The sequence below is a fragment of the Orcinus orca genome, chromosome 7 (assembly GCF_937001465.1).
Source record: "Orcinus orca chromosome 7, mOrcOrc1.1, whole genome shotgun sequence".
NCBI lineage: Eukaryota > Metazoa > Chordata > Mammalia > Artiodactyla > Delphinidae > Orcinus > Orcinus orca.
In genome coordinates, this window is record NC_064565.1 from 62,329,403 (window position 1) to 62,349,304 (window position 19,902).

Genomic DNA, 19,902 nt, shown 5'->3' on the forward strand with positions numbered 1-19,902 from the left:
TCGCAGGAGAAGAAGATGTAGAGAGTGGTGGTCTTTACGCCCTGTCTGAAAACATAAAGTAGATGGATTTATAGGATAAATGTGAGAGTACACAAAGAAAGCGAGGAGGGAAAGGATGCTGGGCATGATCAGAAAAGTACTCGAGACTTCAGAAAAGTGGCTTTTAAAATCTTAGGGAAAGCATACACATAATCCTTGAAATTCTGTTTTAAAAGGGAAAATAGTCAAGAGGACTCAAAAGAATGAAATGATGATGACATAATCACAAAGGATCTGACAAAGAAATTAGTGAGCACCACCAATAAAATGAACTAAAGGAGACCTGATTGAAGCAGGGTTAATGTAAATCACTAGTTGGCAAACTACAGTCCTATGTAGTGGGAACCTGCAGTCCTATGTAGTTGGTATTAGCAGCATTAAATATGGAAACCAAGGCACAGAGAACTTGCCTAAGACCAAATAATAGTAAATTGTAGAGTCAGATTTGAACCCAGGCAGACTGGCTCCAGATCCGTGTTTCTAACCCCCATGCCATCTACTTCCAGTTTGGGAGGAAGGACAGGAGAGAGGAAGGAAGGCAATGTAAGACAGTAAGTTTTGTGGGATCTTCTTCCTTTTAAGTTAGTTAAAATGCTTTTTAAAATCTCTTTTTAAAAAGAGATTTATTTTTGCTCTTTCTTTACTTATTGCTATTTACAACTAATAGTTTTAAGATTAGTCATCTCTCTACTCCACACACTCTCTAAACAAAATAGGTACCATCATTTACACTTCCTAGCACAGTGGTCTATGTCTATGAAATCTCCACATGCACCAATGAATCCAAAATGCATACTCTATTGCTGAGTTCCCTTCACGAATTGAAGCAAACCCGATAACTGTTAACACATTAACAAAGTCACTGGTTAGGGTCATATTTTCACTTATACCAAGGATTGCCGAGTATTTTCTATAAAGGGCCAGATAATAAATATTTTAGGCTTTGCAGTCCATTGAATCTCTGTTGAACGACTCAACTCTACCAATATAGCGTGAAAGCATCCATAGGCAATATATAAATAAATAAGCGTGGCTATGTTCCAATAACATGTGATGGACACTGAAATTTCAATTTCATATAACTCAAGTGTCATAAAATATTTGTCTTTTAAAATTTTTCTTCAACTCTTTAAAAATGTACAAGCTATTCTTAGCTCTTGAAACATGCAGAAACAGATGGCCCACTGTAGTTTGCCAACTCCCAACTTTCACCATTAACCCTGCTTCAATCAATCCTCTTTAGTTCATTTTATTGATGGTGCTTACCCGATACAATGTTGTTAAATTAACAGACACAGGTGCTTAGTTTCCTAGAAAGGGCCTTCCTTCAGTTGTTACTCTTCTCTAAACTCTCAGGACCAAGGAAGTCTTAGGATTTAAAAAAAGATTATCCTCACAAAAGATTTATAAACAAGAATCTAATAAATGAACTTGCAAGCTCTTTCTATTATTGACTATGATTCAAATTCCTCATTTCATAAATACCTGTGATATTCAAGATAGTTCAAGGAAGTTTCCTTAAACAAAACATTTAGGATACAGGCTATACAGGCATGTAAGAGTTTCTTTATAATTAAGGATCATACTTGTTTCTGGGATAGAACTTGTAAAAGGTTCATGTTCATTTATCGGCACTGGACTGTCCTCGAAAGCAGTGCTTCCAGGCTCTGCTGCTTTGTGGTCTTGAGACTGGTTGAAAACTTCATAGCGTCCTGCTTGGGAGGTGCGGTACATACACATGAGTGATACGCTGGCTATCACAATGCTGCAGAACAGGGTGACTGCCGTGATGATCATCTGTCAACGTTGCAAAGAGACGTTAGGCCACTTTTCACAATTCCAGCTTGAAATCTTAATATACGAGGTTAAGGGCACTTTTTTGGTTGAAAATGCGTTATCTCCATAGCTATAAATGCTCTACAATAGTAGTTCTTAAAAAAGAGGAAGAGTATGGAAGGAATGTAAGTTACTTGAAGAGAAATTAGGGTTTGCTTGTAATCAAGTGAGATTTCTAGATGCTTCTTTCACTATGCATCATGTCCTTGGTTTCCTCTACAAGTAATCTAAATGATTACTTATAGACTTTTTCTTTACTTCAAAGATTTTGCTTGCTTTAGTACACAGTTCAAGTGTATTTCAACTAGAAACTTTGTTATGGTGATAATACTAAAAATAAGTGACTATAGCTAATACTTATTGTGTACTAACTATATGCCAGCACTAGTCTAAGTCATTTATATGGATAATCTTACTTATTCTCACAACAATCCAATAAAATTCAAAATTACAAAACAGAAAAAAAGGGTAAGAAATCAAAATCATTTTAGGAAGTTCTTAAAAAACACATCTTTGGGAGGGGCAAGGCAGGGATGTGGAATGAAGAGATACAAACTACTGCGTATAAATAGATAAGCAACAAGGGTGTATTGTACAGCACAGGGAAATAGAGCCATTATTTTGCAATAACTTTAAATGGAGTATAATCTATAAAAATATTGAATCACTATGTTATACACTTGAAACTAAGGTAATATTGTAGACCAAACTATACTTCAATTAAAAAAAAAACAAAAACCACACAAATCCTTGGGAATTTCTGATTCAGCAGGTCTCAGAAGCCTCCTACTCAATAGCTTTTCAAGCACACTTTTTCCCCAAATACTTTTTGTTCTGAAATTTATATGTATGATACAATTGAAAGTCAAGAACTTGGCTTTTATTATTACTGCTAACTTATTAAAGGGCTTTAAATTAATCACCCTTTCCTCCAATAAAGGGAACATAATTCATAAGTATGCTTAAGAAGACCCAGTTAAGTTTCAAATATTTGGAAATCCTCAGCTACAAACAGACTTAAACATGTGAAATCTTTTTTTTCAATTTCATTTTCCTTTTTATAGACACGTAAAATCTTTACTGCATTTTGAGGTGTGAGTTAACAAAGTGACATAGGATCACCAGTGTGATAGGCAATAAACTGGAATAGACTTTCAAAATTAATTTTAAGTATAGCAAAACACATTAAGAAGCTAAAGAGAGACATTCTCAAGAACAGAACTGTCAATAAACTCTTCTCACCTGCTCTTTTCCATAAAAGAAGGCTGAGTCAATGCTGTCTCCATTATGTTTTCCAGCTACCAAAAGAATACCAACAAGGAGAGCAGGAATCCTATAATAACAAGAGTTTAGAGGGAGAGAAAAAAAGAGCGAGAGAAAAAAAGAGAGGATGAATAGTAACTGTGTATGTGGGAACATGTAAGCAAACAGAAAACTACCAACTTACCCCCAGCCAGATATTATGAGGATTCCAACAGGAATTTGTACCCTTTCTCTCTTTTTCAAAAGAAGCAAAGAAATCGCTAGAAGGCCTAAGAATAAAAAATAGAGATTGAAAGATAGGTGATTACTCTTGATGTTGATCAGACTTCATGGAACTTTAACCAAGCTTATTTCAATAGTAGTCTGTAGTTCTTGCCCTAGAATTCGCTCCTTTTAAATAAATGCTTTTCCCAATATTTTGAAGCAAGTTTTCTTAATTCAGAATCATTCATGTTTTCCCTCCTACATTGCTTCTTTACTGAAATCTTCTTGTTTAATACATGAAGATTTTTTTCAAAAAGCCCAAATCATTTTGTTCTTTTGACTGATGTGTTTGGAATCGAAGTATATTTGGAAAAAAATTTTTTTAACTGGATACAGAACGATTCTAAAAATAAAAACACCCCCACTTTGCTGGTGCTAAGAAAGTATAGGCAATTCTTATACTGGTTTTGTTTTGGGAAAATTCACCAAGTCTAAATGATGGACCTTAATACGAATATAATATAAAGTTAATACAAAAACAAATGTTTTAAACATTTAAACAAATGTTTTAAAACAAATATTTCAAGAGCTTTCCTTATATCTTTTACCCAATTATTTATAGAAGTAACATCTTATTTAATAAATTCTACACAGCTATAGAAGCTCAGAACTTTAGGGTTGGAAGGGACCACTGTTCTAAATTAATGCCTTCATTTTTTTTTTTTTAATGCCTTCATTTTATAGATATGTAAACAAGGGTTTGCCCAAGCTACACAGCCAGCAGAGGGCACAGCAAGACTAGAAACCCAGCCTTCTGCCAGAAAGTTAAGTCCTTCAACTCTGTCAGTGTTTCTAAAACTCAGATCTGTGGACCCATAGGGATCTGGAAATTTCTGTGAGACATGTTAAGTCTTTTTGGTTTATTTGCAATGATAATCATCTGGATGACCATCTTACAACCAAAGTACAGTCTCGTTATTTCAGGGCTTACATCTGGTTTTATCTGAAGTTTGAGCCAAGTGAAGGCCAAATAATATCACAACACATAGTCCAGATGAACATTCTGTGGTAGTTTGAAGAAGAGAAAAGCAGCAAGATAACCAGGTCATAAACCCACACATCAAAGTAGAGCCAGGCCAAACCAAAAAAAACCCTACCCAGAGAAAAATGAGTTGCATGTTACATTTCAAGCTGTGATTCAGATTAGCAAAATAAGATCCTTTGTCATGTCAATTAATTTTGCTAATTAGAGTTACTGAGCTTGTAGTTTTGTTTAAATCTAATCTGTGAATTTGCTTTGGTTTTAAAATTGTATATTAGCTGTATATAAGGAATTCATACCTAGATTTAAGATTATACAGATTAAGTAACACTGTGCTAGAAATAATACAAATCAACACTGAGATCCTTGAGAATTGTTTTTCTTTATAGAGGACCCACACCGTACTCAAGTTGAAGAGACACTGTAGGGCTTCCCTGGTGGCGCAGTGGTTGCAAGTCCGCCTGCCGATGCAGGGGACACGGGTTCGTGCCCCGGTCTGGGAAGATCCCACATGCCGCGGAGCGGCTGGGCCCGTGGGCCATGGCTGCTGAGCCTGCGCGTCCAGAGCCTGTGCTCCGCAATGGGAGAGGCCACAGCAGTGCGAAGCCCGCGTACCGCAAAAAAAAAAAAAAAAAAAAAAAAAGAGACACTGTAATACCAGTGCTCCTCCCAATGCATTTGCACACTCTGTTTCAGGTTTTTAAAGTGCCAGGGAAGCAAGCAACCAATCACAAAAGAGTGCCAACTGTGTCATAGTAGTGAGGGCACTCTAAAATTCCAACGTTTATCATTTCATTCCTGCCTTGTGAAAATACTGACATATGAAGAACAGGCTTAGTCTAGGCCTGGATGTCTCACTGAGGAAGCTGTGAGAGTTCTTGCCTGAATCAGTTAAACTCTTTGGGCCTTATTTTCCTCCATTGGCAAAATGAAAGATTTAAACTAGACCCGTGTTTCCGAAAGTGCGGTGACTGTAGGTGGCACGGGGGGAACATTTTTTGACTAATTATGTGTTTATTTTAACATGTGCTTGAAAAATTTTTAACTGACACATGAAACCTGGGATTTTACTGAGATAAGGCTAAATTTATTAAAGTAAAAAAAGTGAGTTAATTTTAAGGTGGAAAGAAAGGACAGGTGGTACGCAGATATGGCAAAATTCATGAGGATGGTTTACAAATGAGTAAAACTGAAAATGGCTGAACAGGATGATTTAAAATGACCTTTTAGGTCTAAAGTTCTGTTATATCACAATAATCTCAAGGTTATTCTTCATCGAGGTCAAGGAATTCAGAACAGCTTCTTTGGAGAGATTTTGGTATGCATGCTTGAAGAGGATATCAGAGAAACTTGGGGCTTTTTGACAGATTGATCTATATACTGCTCTCTTATTCTCATTATAAATTTAACCTTAATAAACCTAAGTATTAGAGATCAAGTTGGTTCATCTGTATTTGGAAATAAAGTATTCAGGCTCTTTTCACTTGACAGCTCGTGAAAACTCTTATGCCTTGCAAGGTGTACTTGCCTTTAAAAAGCACAAACCTTCTCCTGTTTGCACTGAATTCATTTTGTAATTCCTCGCCACATTGTTGCTTCACTTCAAAAGGCTGTTGACTGAGATGGGTCCTGCTTTGATCCTGAAGGCATGAAATCAAAGGCCTGGCCCCCCCCCAACCCCGCCCCCAGCCACTTCCCGACATCTGCCTCCTAACAGGGTCTATAACCAGTGCTACCATTCTACAGTTTCCTTTTATGTGCCATTTTATAGGTTTGCATTTGTGGTATGAATACAAATCAGCCAGACTGAATGTTTCACAAACATACCAGAATGTACACACCCAAATAAATGTTATACTTCAAAAGAGCAATGTGCTAAAACATTTTGAATATCCTTTATGGGGCCAGTTGAAATGAAAAATAGTTTTTCTTCCTGGGTATTCTTCTCTTTCCATACCCTTTTGCTCACTTGTTTTTCTCGTTCTCATATTACTGCTCTTCCCTCTATTTAATAATATAGTTACATTTGTTGAGTGCCTACCATGTACCAGGCATAAACATCCATATTTCATTTGATTCTCAAAATAACTCTGTAAGGTGTGATAATCCAGGCTTACAGATAAGAAAACTGAGACCGCAAAAGTTAAGTCATTGGCTTAAGGCAGAGCCAGAATTTTTCATTCAGTTCAGTTGGATTCTAATAGCGAGCTCTGCGACACACCTCACATGCCCCATCCCTCTCTGCCCATTCTTTCCTTTCCCTACCTGCTTCTAGTGCCTTTCCCCCTTGATGGCTCCAAAGGGAAGCTGTGCTGACTGTGGCCTAGAACCCAAGACCCTGAAGAAAAAGGACACGTGACTGGAAACCACCTGAGCCCAGGCAGAAACAGAGTGACTGGGGAAGAGAACTCAGCTTTGCAGACTGTCTATGTTAGTGGGTGTAACTGCCCAAGTGAATGTCCTAATCCTGTACTACTAGACTTCAACTAGATAACTAGAAACTGAGGCCTCAAGTGATGGAGGAGAGGGGGACCTAAATATCTCTTCATGATCCAACTTACCTGTCCACAGGTAGGTGCTGTAGAGGGAGCTGTACAATAAAACAAACACCAGAATTTGTCCAGCAAAATTTTTTTCTTTAACAAAATGCCATATCATCATTCCAGCACAGACAACAGACTGAAGAAAAAATTATTAAAAAACAGTCAGTCATACTCATATGACTCATACTCATGAGTTTTATTCACAGCAACTATAATTATTCACTTAAAATTATTACTGAGTAATTAACTATTTCATTCTAGTTATACTAAAACTTCGAGTTTTATGATTAAAAAACTTTTTATACCGAGCCTTTAACAAGCCTTCTATTTAATTGAAGTAGATAATGACAACATTCTAAATACTAACCTTATATTTAGAAAAGGTTTACATAGAAAATGTAAACTTCTTTCCTTTATGATTTGAGACATGCAAAGATTTAACTAGAAAAGTAAGATTATGAGAGAGTTTAAGTTGTAATGATTCAATTATTTCTATTAAAAAATGCAAAATTATCACTAAATGTCATTACAGTTGTCTTTCTGTATCCATGGAGGATTGGTTCTAGGACACCTCCTCGCCCCCCCAACAGATACCGAAATCCAAGGATGCTCAAGTTCCTTATATAAAATTCTGTAGTATTTGCTTATAACCTATGCATATATTCCTGTATACTTTAAATCATCTCCAGATTACTTATAATACCAAATACACTGTTAATGCTATGTAAATAGCTGTCGGCATATGGCAAATTCAAGTTTTGCTTTTTGGAACTTTCCGGAATTTTTTTTCTGAATATTTTCGATCCATTTTTGTTGAATCTGAGGATATGGAACCCATGGATATGGAGGGCCAACTGTATTAGCCTCAGCTTTGTATAGTTTAAGACACACTGCAGTATTTAATAAATTCGGCATAAATTAGTTGTAACCAAATTGTAATTGTATTTGGTAAAAAATACTTTTGACTTTATACCTGGAAAAACCCAACAAAGCGATTTTTTCCTCTATAGTAATATAACCAATGAGAAAAACACAGCTTTAATTATCTGTAGGTTTACTAACCTGAGCGATGAGTAAATTAGTTGTAAGCATATGAGGAAGCTGTTTATACTTCTTGCTCAAAAGGAGAATAGCCAAAGACCAGATCTTAAACACAGAGGTTCAAAAGTTACTCAGGTCTCTTAATCTTTATAATCACTTATTAATTACTAACTTTTATTTTATAATTACTTTACTAATTACTTATTAGCCTCTTTAAAGAATTCTCTTATCCTGGTTCAAAAAGGAATTGCAATATTTTATTTACTTTAACTTGTGTAGCTCCCAAAAGGGCATTATGGTAAACTAATAGTAAAAGTAAAGTAAAATAGAAAGCATGGAGAGATCCTATGGTAAATCAACTCCAAAAATGACAGCGTCTTTAAGAACTAGTCCTTGAACAGGGAGGGCCACGTTCCAACTATCCCTACCTTTGGTGGCTGGGGTGGGACACAGGCTCACAGACAACTCTTCAGGAAAGGCGCTTTAGTGGGAGACACAGTTACTATCTTGAATTTTCCCTTTTTGATTCCACCACATTGGCTCGTGAGGTATCTACATTCCAGGCTGTCTTACTTCAAACAACACATGTCATCCACCTTAAAATTAATTTTCCTGCATTCTTTATATTTAAAAGGATACCCAGTAGTCAGCTACGTATGCTGGTTTGATTTCCTTCTTTCTTCTCACCTCATTGTCAATCAAAATTTATATTGTCTCTCCCCCTATGAAACTGCCCTCTTATCAACGGGCATCATTTTTAAGAAAATGTAACAGAAGCAAAATTTCTTAAAAATTACATTAATCACACATTTATTTGTTGCCAGTATACATATTCATCCTTATCTCCTTTCCTTTAACAGCAAAAGTTGTCTTTTTATTTTCAGCCAGAATACTGTTTGAATTCAACAGGCAACTCTATCTACAAGATACTCTAGTTGCCAAGTGTATAAGTATTTAATTTGAGCTAGATATATCCAAAAGTTTCATTAACATTAAATGGATGTTTGGTCTTAATCCCAAAGATCCCTTCCTACAACATGATTCTACAATAGCTAGTATTTATATAGCAATTCACCGTTTTCAGAATGCCTTTTACATATATTGTCTCATGTAATCCTTAAAACAAACCATGGAAATACGTTAAATTATTATCTGTATTTTATAGTTGAGAAAATTGAAGCTTAGAGAGGCTTAGGTAACTCCACAGAGAAATAACAGCTAGTTTGTCACAGGGCCAGGAGTCAAATCCAAGTATGACTAAATCTCATGGCTTGTCTGTTATATAACTCTAACTCCCAACTGGAAAGACAAAACTTAGAAGGCTGATACTATATTTTATGGGTAGGCTTTAGCTTTCTGTATTGCATAAGAAATTATATTTTTACTCCCTAACTTTCTGTTACCAAGCTATTCTCAAATTCATTCTGTGATTCTCATTCATTTTTACACTGAAACATACTTACCAAGGAGACCAGACTGATAATACTTATATCAAAACTAACATTCTGGATGGCATATGCCAATGGCTTCGGGTCCATGGTGGGAAAAGTCAGTAACCAGGCAGAGACGTACATGATTGGCGCAGACACAAATGTGCTTATTACCATCCCTGAGGTTATCTGCAAAAAATGAAGTCAAATTGAGGAAGAGTCACAGACTCACTTAAACAATTCTCGTAAACTTTAGCCACAGCACATTAAGGCATTCTAAAATAAAAGCAGGAGTCGGTAAAGAGACATCACAGAATCCAGCATGTTATCTAATATCATATTCCCCTTTTCTTAGAGTTCTTAAAAGAAAACACAGTTAAGTTCCCTTGGCTTCTCTTCCAGTCTATGCTCAATTTATATTTGCATATAACAATGCTAGAAATCCCACATCTGATGTTTATCTCCTAGGTTCTAGAAAGTAAACCATATCAATGATCTACTTAAACGGATGACCAGTTTCCTTCCATACTATTTCATAAAATATAGGGCAATAAAAGCAATTTCAAAAAGAGAAAAATTACCATGCAAACATTCTACCGATTAAATAATGGAACTAAGCTTTGGTCAACAATTTAGTTCCTTCATGTTATATTTCAAAAACATCTGCTCTAATGCTGTAGATAACATGTATAGTATGCTTAGACACTAATTGATGTTAACTGATTTAGCTATTTATTGCAGTTGATTATGTGGTATTTTGCATCTGGTGGTTGGATTATCAATGAATAAATCAGATTTTTTCCCCTCAAATTTTGAAAGTTACCCTTCTGTAAATAACCTTTAGGCTTAACTAAAATTACAGCATTAAAATACTTGAAACTAAAAAAGACTACTGAAAAAAGTCATGGCTGAATAAAGACCCCAGATTAAATAACTCACTTGTCACACGATGTTACGTAATGTCTCTTTATTTATAATGAGGCAATTTACAGATATCAAATTCTCATAAAAGAATGTAGATTTCTGTGTTTTAAAAATTCATTTTTCTACTAACCAAACAATCAAACGTAGAAAGTAATATATACATACAATCTCTACTTCCATGTTGAACTGTGTTGCAAAGATAGCCACTCCTGGAGCTACAGGAAAGACACCATACAAAAATGCATAATTCGATACACTTGCATGGTTCACTACACTGTTGCCCTTGTCCAAGAGTTCCACCATTTCTCGGCACAGAAGTGGCAGCACCAGGCTGAAGAAACAAGAAAGGCGTCATTTGCTTGGTATCAAAGTATGCTGGTCCCCAAATAGTAAATTGCTCTAGTGAACTTGGCATTAGGTTATTCTTCTCCTGCCCGGAAGGTATCATTTTATTGAAAGAATAAAAAATTCAACTTGGAGCTACTTAAAGTAAAACAATATTCTAGAAATACTTCAAACATCAGGAATTAGGAGGAAAAAAACTAATTTTTTTTGTTCTATGAATAATTTTCTTGCAAAAAATCTGTAAAAGTTGTAATTATAACTGCTGTTTCTTGCTTTCCCTATTAGTTCATTGAAATGTTAAAAGAAAAAAAGAAGACTGACAATCTGAGTAAACTTTTTCAAGAAAATTACTAAACTCATTCTTGGAAAAATAAAAAGTGGACCTTTATTATGATTAGAGGTTTAAATGGTTCAGGTAACGATAACAATGCTACTCAGTTAGATTTCAAAAACCAGTAGAGAAACAGGTATCTTACAATTAGCTCTTTATCTTAATAAAGAAAAAACGTTTAGCAAAGGGAACTGAAATAACTGAGGTAGAGCAGAAAACTAATGAAATCCAGATCTGGTGAAGAGTTAATTATTAAACAAATCCTCCAGGATTCCATAGAAAGACCATATCAACAGTAGCAAGTTAATGGAGCTTTCCTTTAGAAAGAACAAAACCAAGGTTAATATTGTCACAGCAGCACCTACAGACATGCTCTCAGATGGAGTAAAGAACTACTCTTATGTGGTTTTTTTTTTAATTAAAAGAAGAAGAAATTATGTAATAGGGATCAAAGAACCAGAAAAAAGATTTTTAAAATGAGAATATTTAAATACTTATAAGTAATGGTTGGTATTACTATTATTGTTAGAACCATATTTATTGCTGTGAAAAACTAAATAAGGGACTTCCCTGGTGGTCCAGTGGTTAAGACTCCACACTTCCACTGCAGGGGGCGTGGGTTCAATCCCTGGTGGGGGAACTAAGATTCTACATGCCATGCAGTGCAGCCAAAAATTAAACAAAAAAACTAAATAATACTTTATTTCCAAGAGCATAACACCACTATTAATAATCTTCAGAATTTATATTCATTTTTATTATTTTGAAAATATAGATACTATTTCATATTGCACTGGTCTCATGAATTTAATTGTCTATACAAGAGCTAAATTCAATAGTTAAATATGCCCCAAGTGCCTTGGGATAATCTTGTAGTAAAATTATGTCACCTTTACCAGGAAGTATAACTCCACGTCTAAAGAGCTAAGGAGGCTGAAGGAACTATCAACTAAGGAGCTAAGAACTTTTCATTTACAGGCTAGGATCAGATGGTTAATAATAATCATTCCTACTGACTTACCTATATTCAGCCACCCTCAGAATTTTAGAATATTTCCCTCAAATTCATGAAATAGAAGTTTATATTAAAAATTATGGTTTTCATCATGGCCAATAGGATTTTAATAAATTTAGAAAACTCAGAAATCCTGCAAAATTCCTTTAAAAATATGATCAAACTAGGACACTGGAAGATATTAAGTAAAATTATATAAAAGCTGAAAGGAGGGCTTCCCTGGTGGCGCAGTGGTTGAGAGTCTGCCTGCCGATGGATGCAAAGGACACAGGTTCATGCCCCGGTCCGGGAGGATCCCACATGCCGTGGAGCGGCTGGGCCCGTGAGCCATGGCCGCTGAGCCTGCGCGTCCGGAGCTCCGCAATGGGAGAGGCCACAACAGTGAGAGGCCCGCGTACCGCAAAATAAAAAAAAAAAAAAGCTGAAGGTAAACCAATAGTCTTTATCCTCTGACAGTAAAATGTAAAGAGTAACCTACATGGAAATGACTTTCCACAATATACCAACATCACATTTTCCTTTAAATTGTAACTACTCAATTAGGAGGGATTACTACTATCAAACTATTTAATGGAGAAAATAGAGACATATCCCAACGAACGGGCTAAATAAGGCTTTCACAAAGTACAAATCCCCAAGTTAAATAAGTGAAACTTACAGTTTAGCTGTGATGAGAAGAATTAGTACAACAAATGCTGACTTCTTCAGTTTCTTTATTTTTCCTACCATTGTAAGACCAAGATAAAATAGAGCTGATCCAGAAAAAGAATTCGCAAGTCCATCAAGAAAATTTTCCATATATACGGGCACCTTTTGATCAAGAATAAAATTGAAAGCAATGCCAATGAAAACCATAAATACTATTGGGTTCTGTAACACATGCAGAAGTCCAAGTCCCACAATTTTCACTTTGTTTTGAGAAGCATTTGGAGTGTCTTTCCATCTCTGCATTTCACAGAAGATAAACCCTATAGGGTTTAACATCATAAGAGATATTGGCGCCACTAAGTAAATGTACTGGAGATACTCTGGGTATGTCGTTTGATATAAAGCTTCAACTGCAAAATACAAATTAAAATTGATTTTTAAATGGTTACCACAGAAATATATTAATAAATTATGAATATAATGTTTTCCATGCTTAATTATAACATACTGTAAATTAACCTAAATAGTGTAGAATGACCTCATTACCCTAGTTTTAGAAAAGTATGTTTTAGTAATAAAGCTGAAAAGGAAAAAAACCCCACTATATTAAATGACATTTAGCTTATAAAATGATAATCAACTTTTAAAAAGCACTTTTAGTAAAACCCACTAATTGTTACTACTTAGAGGCTAAGACTAGTCTCAATAAAGGGGCAGAATTGTAGAATTCTTAAAACAATTCAAAGTAAAAATCTACTAACAAAATGTTTAAGTAGTCATAGCAATAAGGTGGTTGTTGGTTCTCTTGAGAGAGAAGTTTCATTGGAGTGGTGAGGCAGAAATCAGAGCACAGAGAACGCAGGAGAGAGGAGGAGATAACAGACAAAAAATGAGCACTGAGGGACTTCACTGCTGGCACAGTGGTTGAGAATCCGCCTGCCAATGCAGGGGACACAGGTTCGAGCCCTGGTCCAGGAAGAGCCCACATGCTGTGGAGCAACTAAGCCCATGTGCCACAACTCCTGAGCCTGCGCTCTAGAGCCCGTGAGCCACAACTACCGAAGCCCGCGCACCTAGAGCCCGTGCTCCACAAGATAGGCCACCGCAATAAGAAGCCTGTGCATTGCAACAAAGAGGAGCCCCCACTCGCAGCAACTAGAGAAAGCCCGTGCGCAGCAACGAAGACCCAACGCAGCCAAAAATAAATAAAATTAAATAAATTTATTTTAAAAATGTTTTTAAAAAAAAGAGCACTGAGGTGATGGAGTCCAAGCTATATAGGAAAAGAAGTGAAGATGGGAGATGGCTAATAGATAGATAGCAGAGCGGTTAGAGACTGGAGGTCCCTGTGAAGTTCAAGAAGTAGGTGTAGCTGGAAGTTTAGGAGTTCACAGTAAGTCAGATATTGAGCTATTGGATTTAATATTTCCCAGATGACTGGGTCCAGGATGTGGCCATGGGAGTTGGTGGCTGAAGTGGAGTACAGGAAAACATCATTGGAGGTGAGGAGGTCAAGGAACTGAGAGAGCAGAGAATTTGGTGGGTACTTCACATGGATGCTAAAGTTAAACAAGATAACAAGCAAAACTTGGGAGTAGAGAAGATGACAGTGGGCCAGATATTGGTCTTCAATGAATGAGGAGGAATGACGCGTGAGGTCAGCAGATGACAGCAACGAGGATGAGCAGTTTAGCCAGGCAGCAGGAACCTCAAAGAAGCAGTTTTTACAGAAGAGAGAGAATAATGGCCTAGCAGTGGTACACAGTGGCTATGAGGATGCCAATCCTGCCTACCCACGGCTCACATGGTATGCAGGCGATGAGAAAATGAGCAGCCTCCATTGGAGAGGAATGAATGCCTTCAGGAAGGAAGACCAGTGAAGATGCTGAAGAATTAGAGATGGAAAGGTGGATCTAAGAAATGTTTGGGAGGAGAAGACAGTAAATTCACGTTAATGCACATTTAATGCAAATTCAACTACACTTTCTTAGGAAAACATAGGCTTCATTTTTCTTTTTCATAAAACATGTTCCCAAGTGCAAACTAATTACTTGTTCATTGAAGAAGAGCAATGCTTGCAGAAGAATCTGGCTATTAGACTTATGAGAAATGGTACAATATACACAAAGTACGTGTGCTGCATCTTGTGGGTGATTTGAGGGATTTTTCAAAGGTTCAACTGTATATGATGACTTTAGAACCTAACCATTGCATGAGATGAGTCTCCTTGGAAGGGGATGGGTTGGATCAGACTTCTAGCAGTTTCTTGGTTCACGTGAGGGTTGGTGGCCTGGTCTTGGCTTGATCAGGGCAACTTAGAGCCTTGCAGCATCAAATTGGTCTCAAGGCACATTTTTGGCAATGAATTCTGAAATTATTCAACCTAATATATGCAAAGCCTGATTCATAAATGATTTCAAGTTGAGAAAGACAGATAAAATAAGACCAGCCACAATCACTTGCTTCACAAGAGAGGCAATCATGTGAAAAAATGAAAAAGATTAGGTTTCTCAATTTACATTAAGATAAAGTGACACAGGTAGGAAAATATATTTGTTTGCTTACTCAGGATACATAAGTTCAATTAATGTCAAGCACATGTCCCGTTAGTTATGAAACTAGATTATATAACCTTTAGAATGCCTTGTTCTCATTAGCTAAAAGCCACTTTTTGTAAGATTCAATTCCCTTTTTTTCAACTAAGCACATACAGAGGTCTCTGATATCTTTGAAATGTTAAACAAAATATATTTGATTACATAAAATTTCACCAATTCTTTCCACTGATTTCCAAATTAGATATATAGCTCTATAACTCTGTGGTTCTCTTTCATGTTTCATAAGGTTTCATCCTTTAAGTAAAAAAAAAAAAAAAGCAGCACTTTTGATAACTATTTCTAGTTAGCTACACTTCTTCTGACTAGATATTTTAGCTCAAAGAGAAAGGTGTCTATACCCACCCCTCAATTTTTAAAATAGAGAGTATATTTTAGAAAAGCCTTGTGTTTTCAGTCTGAGCCTAAGAATTTTCCCGAGTAGCCAAAGTAAAATGCATAAGGTATTTCCTTTGACAACTTACAGCACACAAAGCTTCTTAAGTTAATGCTTTTTACCAGAAATGTACTTTCCTGGTATAGTAGCACTTAATCACCATTACATAATGGACTTCGGGTTGTTTTAAATGCTCAATGCAAATTTGAACAAAAGTCTATATTTAGGCCTAGCCAATCACCAAGTCCCTTCTTCTTTTGCATGATCTTTTGTATTTGATTCCTACTTGGAATCTTGATTCCTGCTACTCCCACTAGTCAAAAATCTCAAAAGTGGGTTACCTACTCTGTTTACCAACGTATACTCTTCTGGTTTTTCTTGACCATCCCCTTTATCCATTTTACTTGCTACCAACAATATCACCTAAATCTTAACTTTCAAAAATTAAGATTTTCCCACAGCTCTCCCTGCCCACAAGACCACATATAAAATCTTTCTTTTGACAGTCACAATCTAGTCGCCACAATTTGTTCCTTATTTATCCAGCTCACCTCTCACTATACCTTAGTGCAAAGCCTCTATCAGCCAGTTTATATCACTGTAATGCTGGATAAACACCAGGTTCATAATTTCTAGTTCTACATGCTGATCATCATTCCCCAACTTCATCATCCCCCAACTTCTTGAAATCTCTCATTTCTTATCCAAATCTTGCCTACTATTTAAGGCCTGTCTCAGGTACCACTTCTTCCACCGAGTCTTCAGTCTACATCATGGATCTCTCCTTCCCTGGATGGCTCTGGTACTTTGTGAACTTTTTGTATCAGTGCCATCTTAACAAATTCTAAGTTCCTTGAAGGTATCATTTTATAACCCCCAGTCCCAGCTGAGTGCTAAGCAAAATCTGAAAATACTTGCTGAATGGAATTAACACATCAATGAATGTCAAAGGTTTCAGACAGACTAAAAATGTGTTTTGTAACATAGACTAAAAATGTGTTTTGTAACATAGCAATTTATAACTAATTGTTATCCACGAACCCATTTCTTTTTATATCCAATTTTTTTTCTTTTTTCATCTTCTGAATATTTATAAAGCAGGCTACTATTGGGGTATTTTAAGTCAGTTGAACAGGTATACAAAGGCAAAAGAAGTATAGTCTAGTGGGAAAGCAAAAAGTTGGGAATAAATACTTGTTTAATTACTAGAATAGGGTTCATATGGGAATTTCAGTTCATTCTGCCATTCATTTGCATAATTACTTAACATTCCATCTTTATAAATAGGCAGCACTATTTTTAAAATTTAATTTATGTATTTTTTATACAGCAGGTTCTTATTAGTTATCTATTTTATACATATTAGTGTATATATGTCAATCCCAATCTCCCAGTTCATCCCACCACCCTCCCTCCCCTGCAGCACTATTCTTTTGTTATCAATCTGAGTATAGTTTTTCAAATCTGAAAAATAATTGAAAGTGGTGACCCATATTAACAAATTAGATTTATAATCATTGTATCAACTATTAAGTTCTAATTAATACTTATAAATAAGGCTCTTGGGGGGAAGGGAGAATCCCACTCTGAGGAATTATTATATAGCTTTGAAGAACTAAGAGACAAAATTAGCCACCCACTGTGGCTCCTATTTTGATTACTGCAGGGTTTCAATCCCTAGCAAATAACACAAAGACCCAGACAAGACCATTCTATTATTTAATGGCATATAGTTAAATGCTTCATTTCCTTTCTGTTTACAGCTCAAGCACTAGAGCATAATTATGATTAGTCAGGGTGCTTATGCTATCAGCATTGTTTAAGAATGAATTATAGCACTTAACTATGCCCTATTGTATCTTTTAATGACAGAGGCAGGGAACCATTCTAATTTGCTAAAATCCACATTTCACCTCAGTGGAGTCTTGGTTTCTTCTCATACTTGGATTTCTTAAAGTACCTCTGAAAAGAATTGTTTTTAAAAATAGCAAGCATGGGTTTCCCTGGTGGCGCAGTGGTTGAGAGTCTGCCTGCCGATGCAGGGGACGCGGGTTCGTGCCCCGGTCCGGGAGGATCCCACATGCTGCGGAGTGGCTGGGCCCATGAGCCACGGCCACTGAGCCTGCGCGGGAGAGGCCACAACAGTGAGAAGCCTGCGTACTGCTATTTTTTTAGTCTGCAATAATGCAATGTAGTATTATGTCACTTGAGTATAGATAAATCATTTTAATGCAATTTCATAGACCATTATGATTATAGTATAGAGGAAAAGTAAACAAAGACTGTCTTTTTTCTTTAATCACTAACTTATCTCTTCTGAGTCACCTGTAAATTGGACCAAAGTTGTAGAACAAATGCGGTCGTAAAAAGGACATTTCCTTTAAGCTACCATGCTTATCTGTGAACTAGAGAGTAGGAATTCTTGGGAGAGGCCACATAACAAACAGAAAGAATAGTCTTCTCTCTAGAGACATAGTCTTCTCTGTTCACCCTGAGCATAGCCAGAAGGCAGATGGCTATGAACAGCAGTAATAAATAAACTCATTGGAGCAGATACATGGCCCTAGTTCTGTACCACAGCTTCCAATCTGCAGATATATGAAAAAGCACTTCTGTGTATACTGTTGGTTTCTGGTAAAGTTATTGTCTACAACCTAATGTCACAAGAGCTCTTACATTATCTGTGATTTAAAAACAAACAAACAATTACAACTCAAAATCTGCAAGCATAATCATCAGGGGAACTGGGCTAGCACACTGCTGGGAACATGATTATTACCAGATTTAATGTGGAACATGAGAAAAGCAGCAATGAAAATGGCTGACTATATTTTTTATTTGGAGATTCTGCCTTAATATGAAAAATGGATAAACTCATCTAACAGGTCTTTTTCTACTGCTACTCATTTTATGAATATTTTTGAATAATGTAAAGATTATGAAAAACTTTGATTCTCTGTGAAAATAATGTATTATAAGGGCTAGCTGGGTCTTCTGATGATCAAAGGGGCATGTTATATAACTGTGTGGCATAAGAGAATGCCCAGGATTTAAATCTAGGTTTGGGTCTCAGTCACCTGTTAGCTGTGTGACCTGGGGCAAGACAATTAAATCTCTGTAAGTCTGCCTTCTTATTTGAAAACGAGGATAATAATATCTGCCCTACCTCAAATGAGATAAGTATATAAGAAAATACATTTATAAAGTTACAAATGTTAGTTCTATTTAGTTATGGGCTTACTACTCTATGACAGCATGAAACTTACAGTTCATGTCCAAATTAAGATATAGCACTATTTATTAAATATTTAACACTATGATACTTAGCCACTTCTAAGGTCCTTATACCATCAATACCTTGACAAATGTACATTATTAGTGCTCCTGAAGAGAGGAACAACACATTAACTCCTTGCTCTTTTATTTCCAAAGTCTTTATTTAAATGCTTGGCTCATCCTTTAATTTTAAAATTGATTAACCTTAAAGGAACACCTATCTACTTTCTGACTATTCACAGCTCAGTTATCTAAGAGCCTGGTTTTTCCTCTCTCATAAACCTCCTATTCATAGTTATATAATTTCTTAGATATATTTCTATTTCTGGTAAGCAATATGGAGGAAGAGAATGATGAAAAGAATAGTCCACTAGAATCCTTTTCGTGCCAGAGGTGTAATAATTTTTTGGGGGGAGTGGGTAGTTAAAAGATAAGAAATTTGAAAGTTAATGGCAGATTTCAATTGTCCATTTCATTAAGTTTCATTCAGTCTCTGCTCAGAATTTATATCACCAGAGAGGCCTTCACTGACCCTGCTCCCCACCTCAAATGCCATCTCCTTGTAAAATAACACTACTTTGTTTTTATGGCCCTTGTCATTACCTGATATTATTTTTGTTTTTATTTTATTTTCCCATTAAAATGTAAATTCAGTATGTACAAGAACTTTGTTCACAATTGTATTCCCAGCAGCTGGCACAGTCACTGGTACTAACAGGTTCCTATGAATGAATGAAGGAATAAATGAATGACTATATCCATAATATGCAGATCCCTACATTAGGATACATGATCAAAGCAAAACATAAACTTTAAAAATATTAAAAATTCATAGAAAGTACGCTGGTAGATGCCAGGGGCTGGGGGCTTGCAGGGGAGTAGGGAGGGGGAATGGGGAGTTAGTGTTTAAAGGGGACAGAGTTTCAGTTTAGGTAAGTGAAAAATTTGGGAGAATGATGATGGTGAGAGTTGCA

The 19,902-nt window shown here is 36.2% G+C and overlaps 1 protein-coding gene across 5 annotated transcripts in view; it reads right to left on the reverse strand.

The window, feature by feature from the left end:
- Window positions 1–19,902, reverse strand: part of GPR155 (G protein-coupled receptor 155) — a 42,822-nt gene that overhangs the window by 16,770 nt on the left and 6,150 nt on the right. For 4 of the 5 annotated variants that reach the window (XM_004267329.4, XM_033423599.2, XM_033423596.2 and 1 more), the window contains 8 exons: window positions 12,672–13,071; window positions 10,488–10,653; window positions 9,432–9,587; window positions 7,990–8,073; window positions 6,946–7,063; window positions 3,323–3,407; window positions 3,118–3,208; window positions 1,626–1,836 (listed from right to left, as the gene is read on the reverse strand). In XM_004267329.4, the coding sequence (XP_004267377.1) occupies window positions 1,626–1,836; window positions 3,118–3,208; window positions 3,323–3,407; window positions 6,946–7,063; window positions 7,990–8,073; window positions 9,432–9,587; window positions 10,488–10,653; window positions 12,672–13,071 (1,311 nt within the window). Of the gene's footprint in view, window positions 1–1,625; window positions 1,837–3,117; window positions 3,209–3,322; window positions 3,408–6,945; window positions 7,064–7,989; window positions 8,074–9,431; window positions 9,588–10,487; window positions 10,654–12,671; window positions 13,072–19,531; window positions 19,651–19,902 lie in introns of all 5 variants that reach the window. The other variant, XM_033423598.2, reaches the window with a different exon arrangement.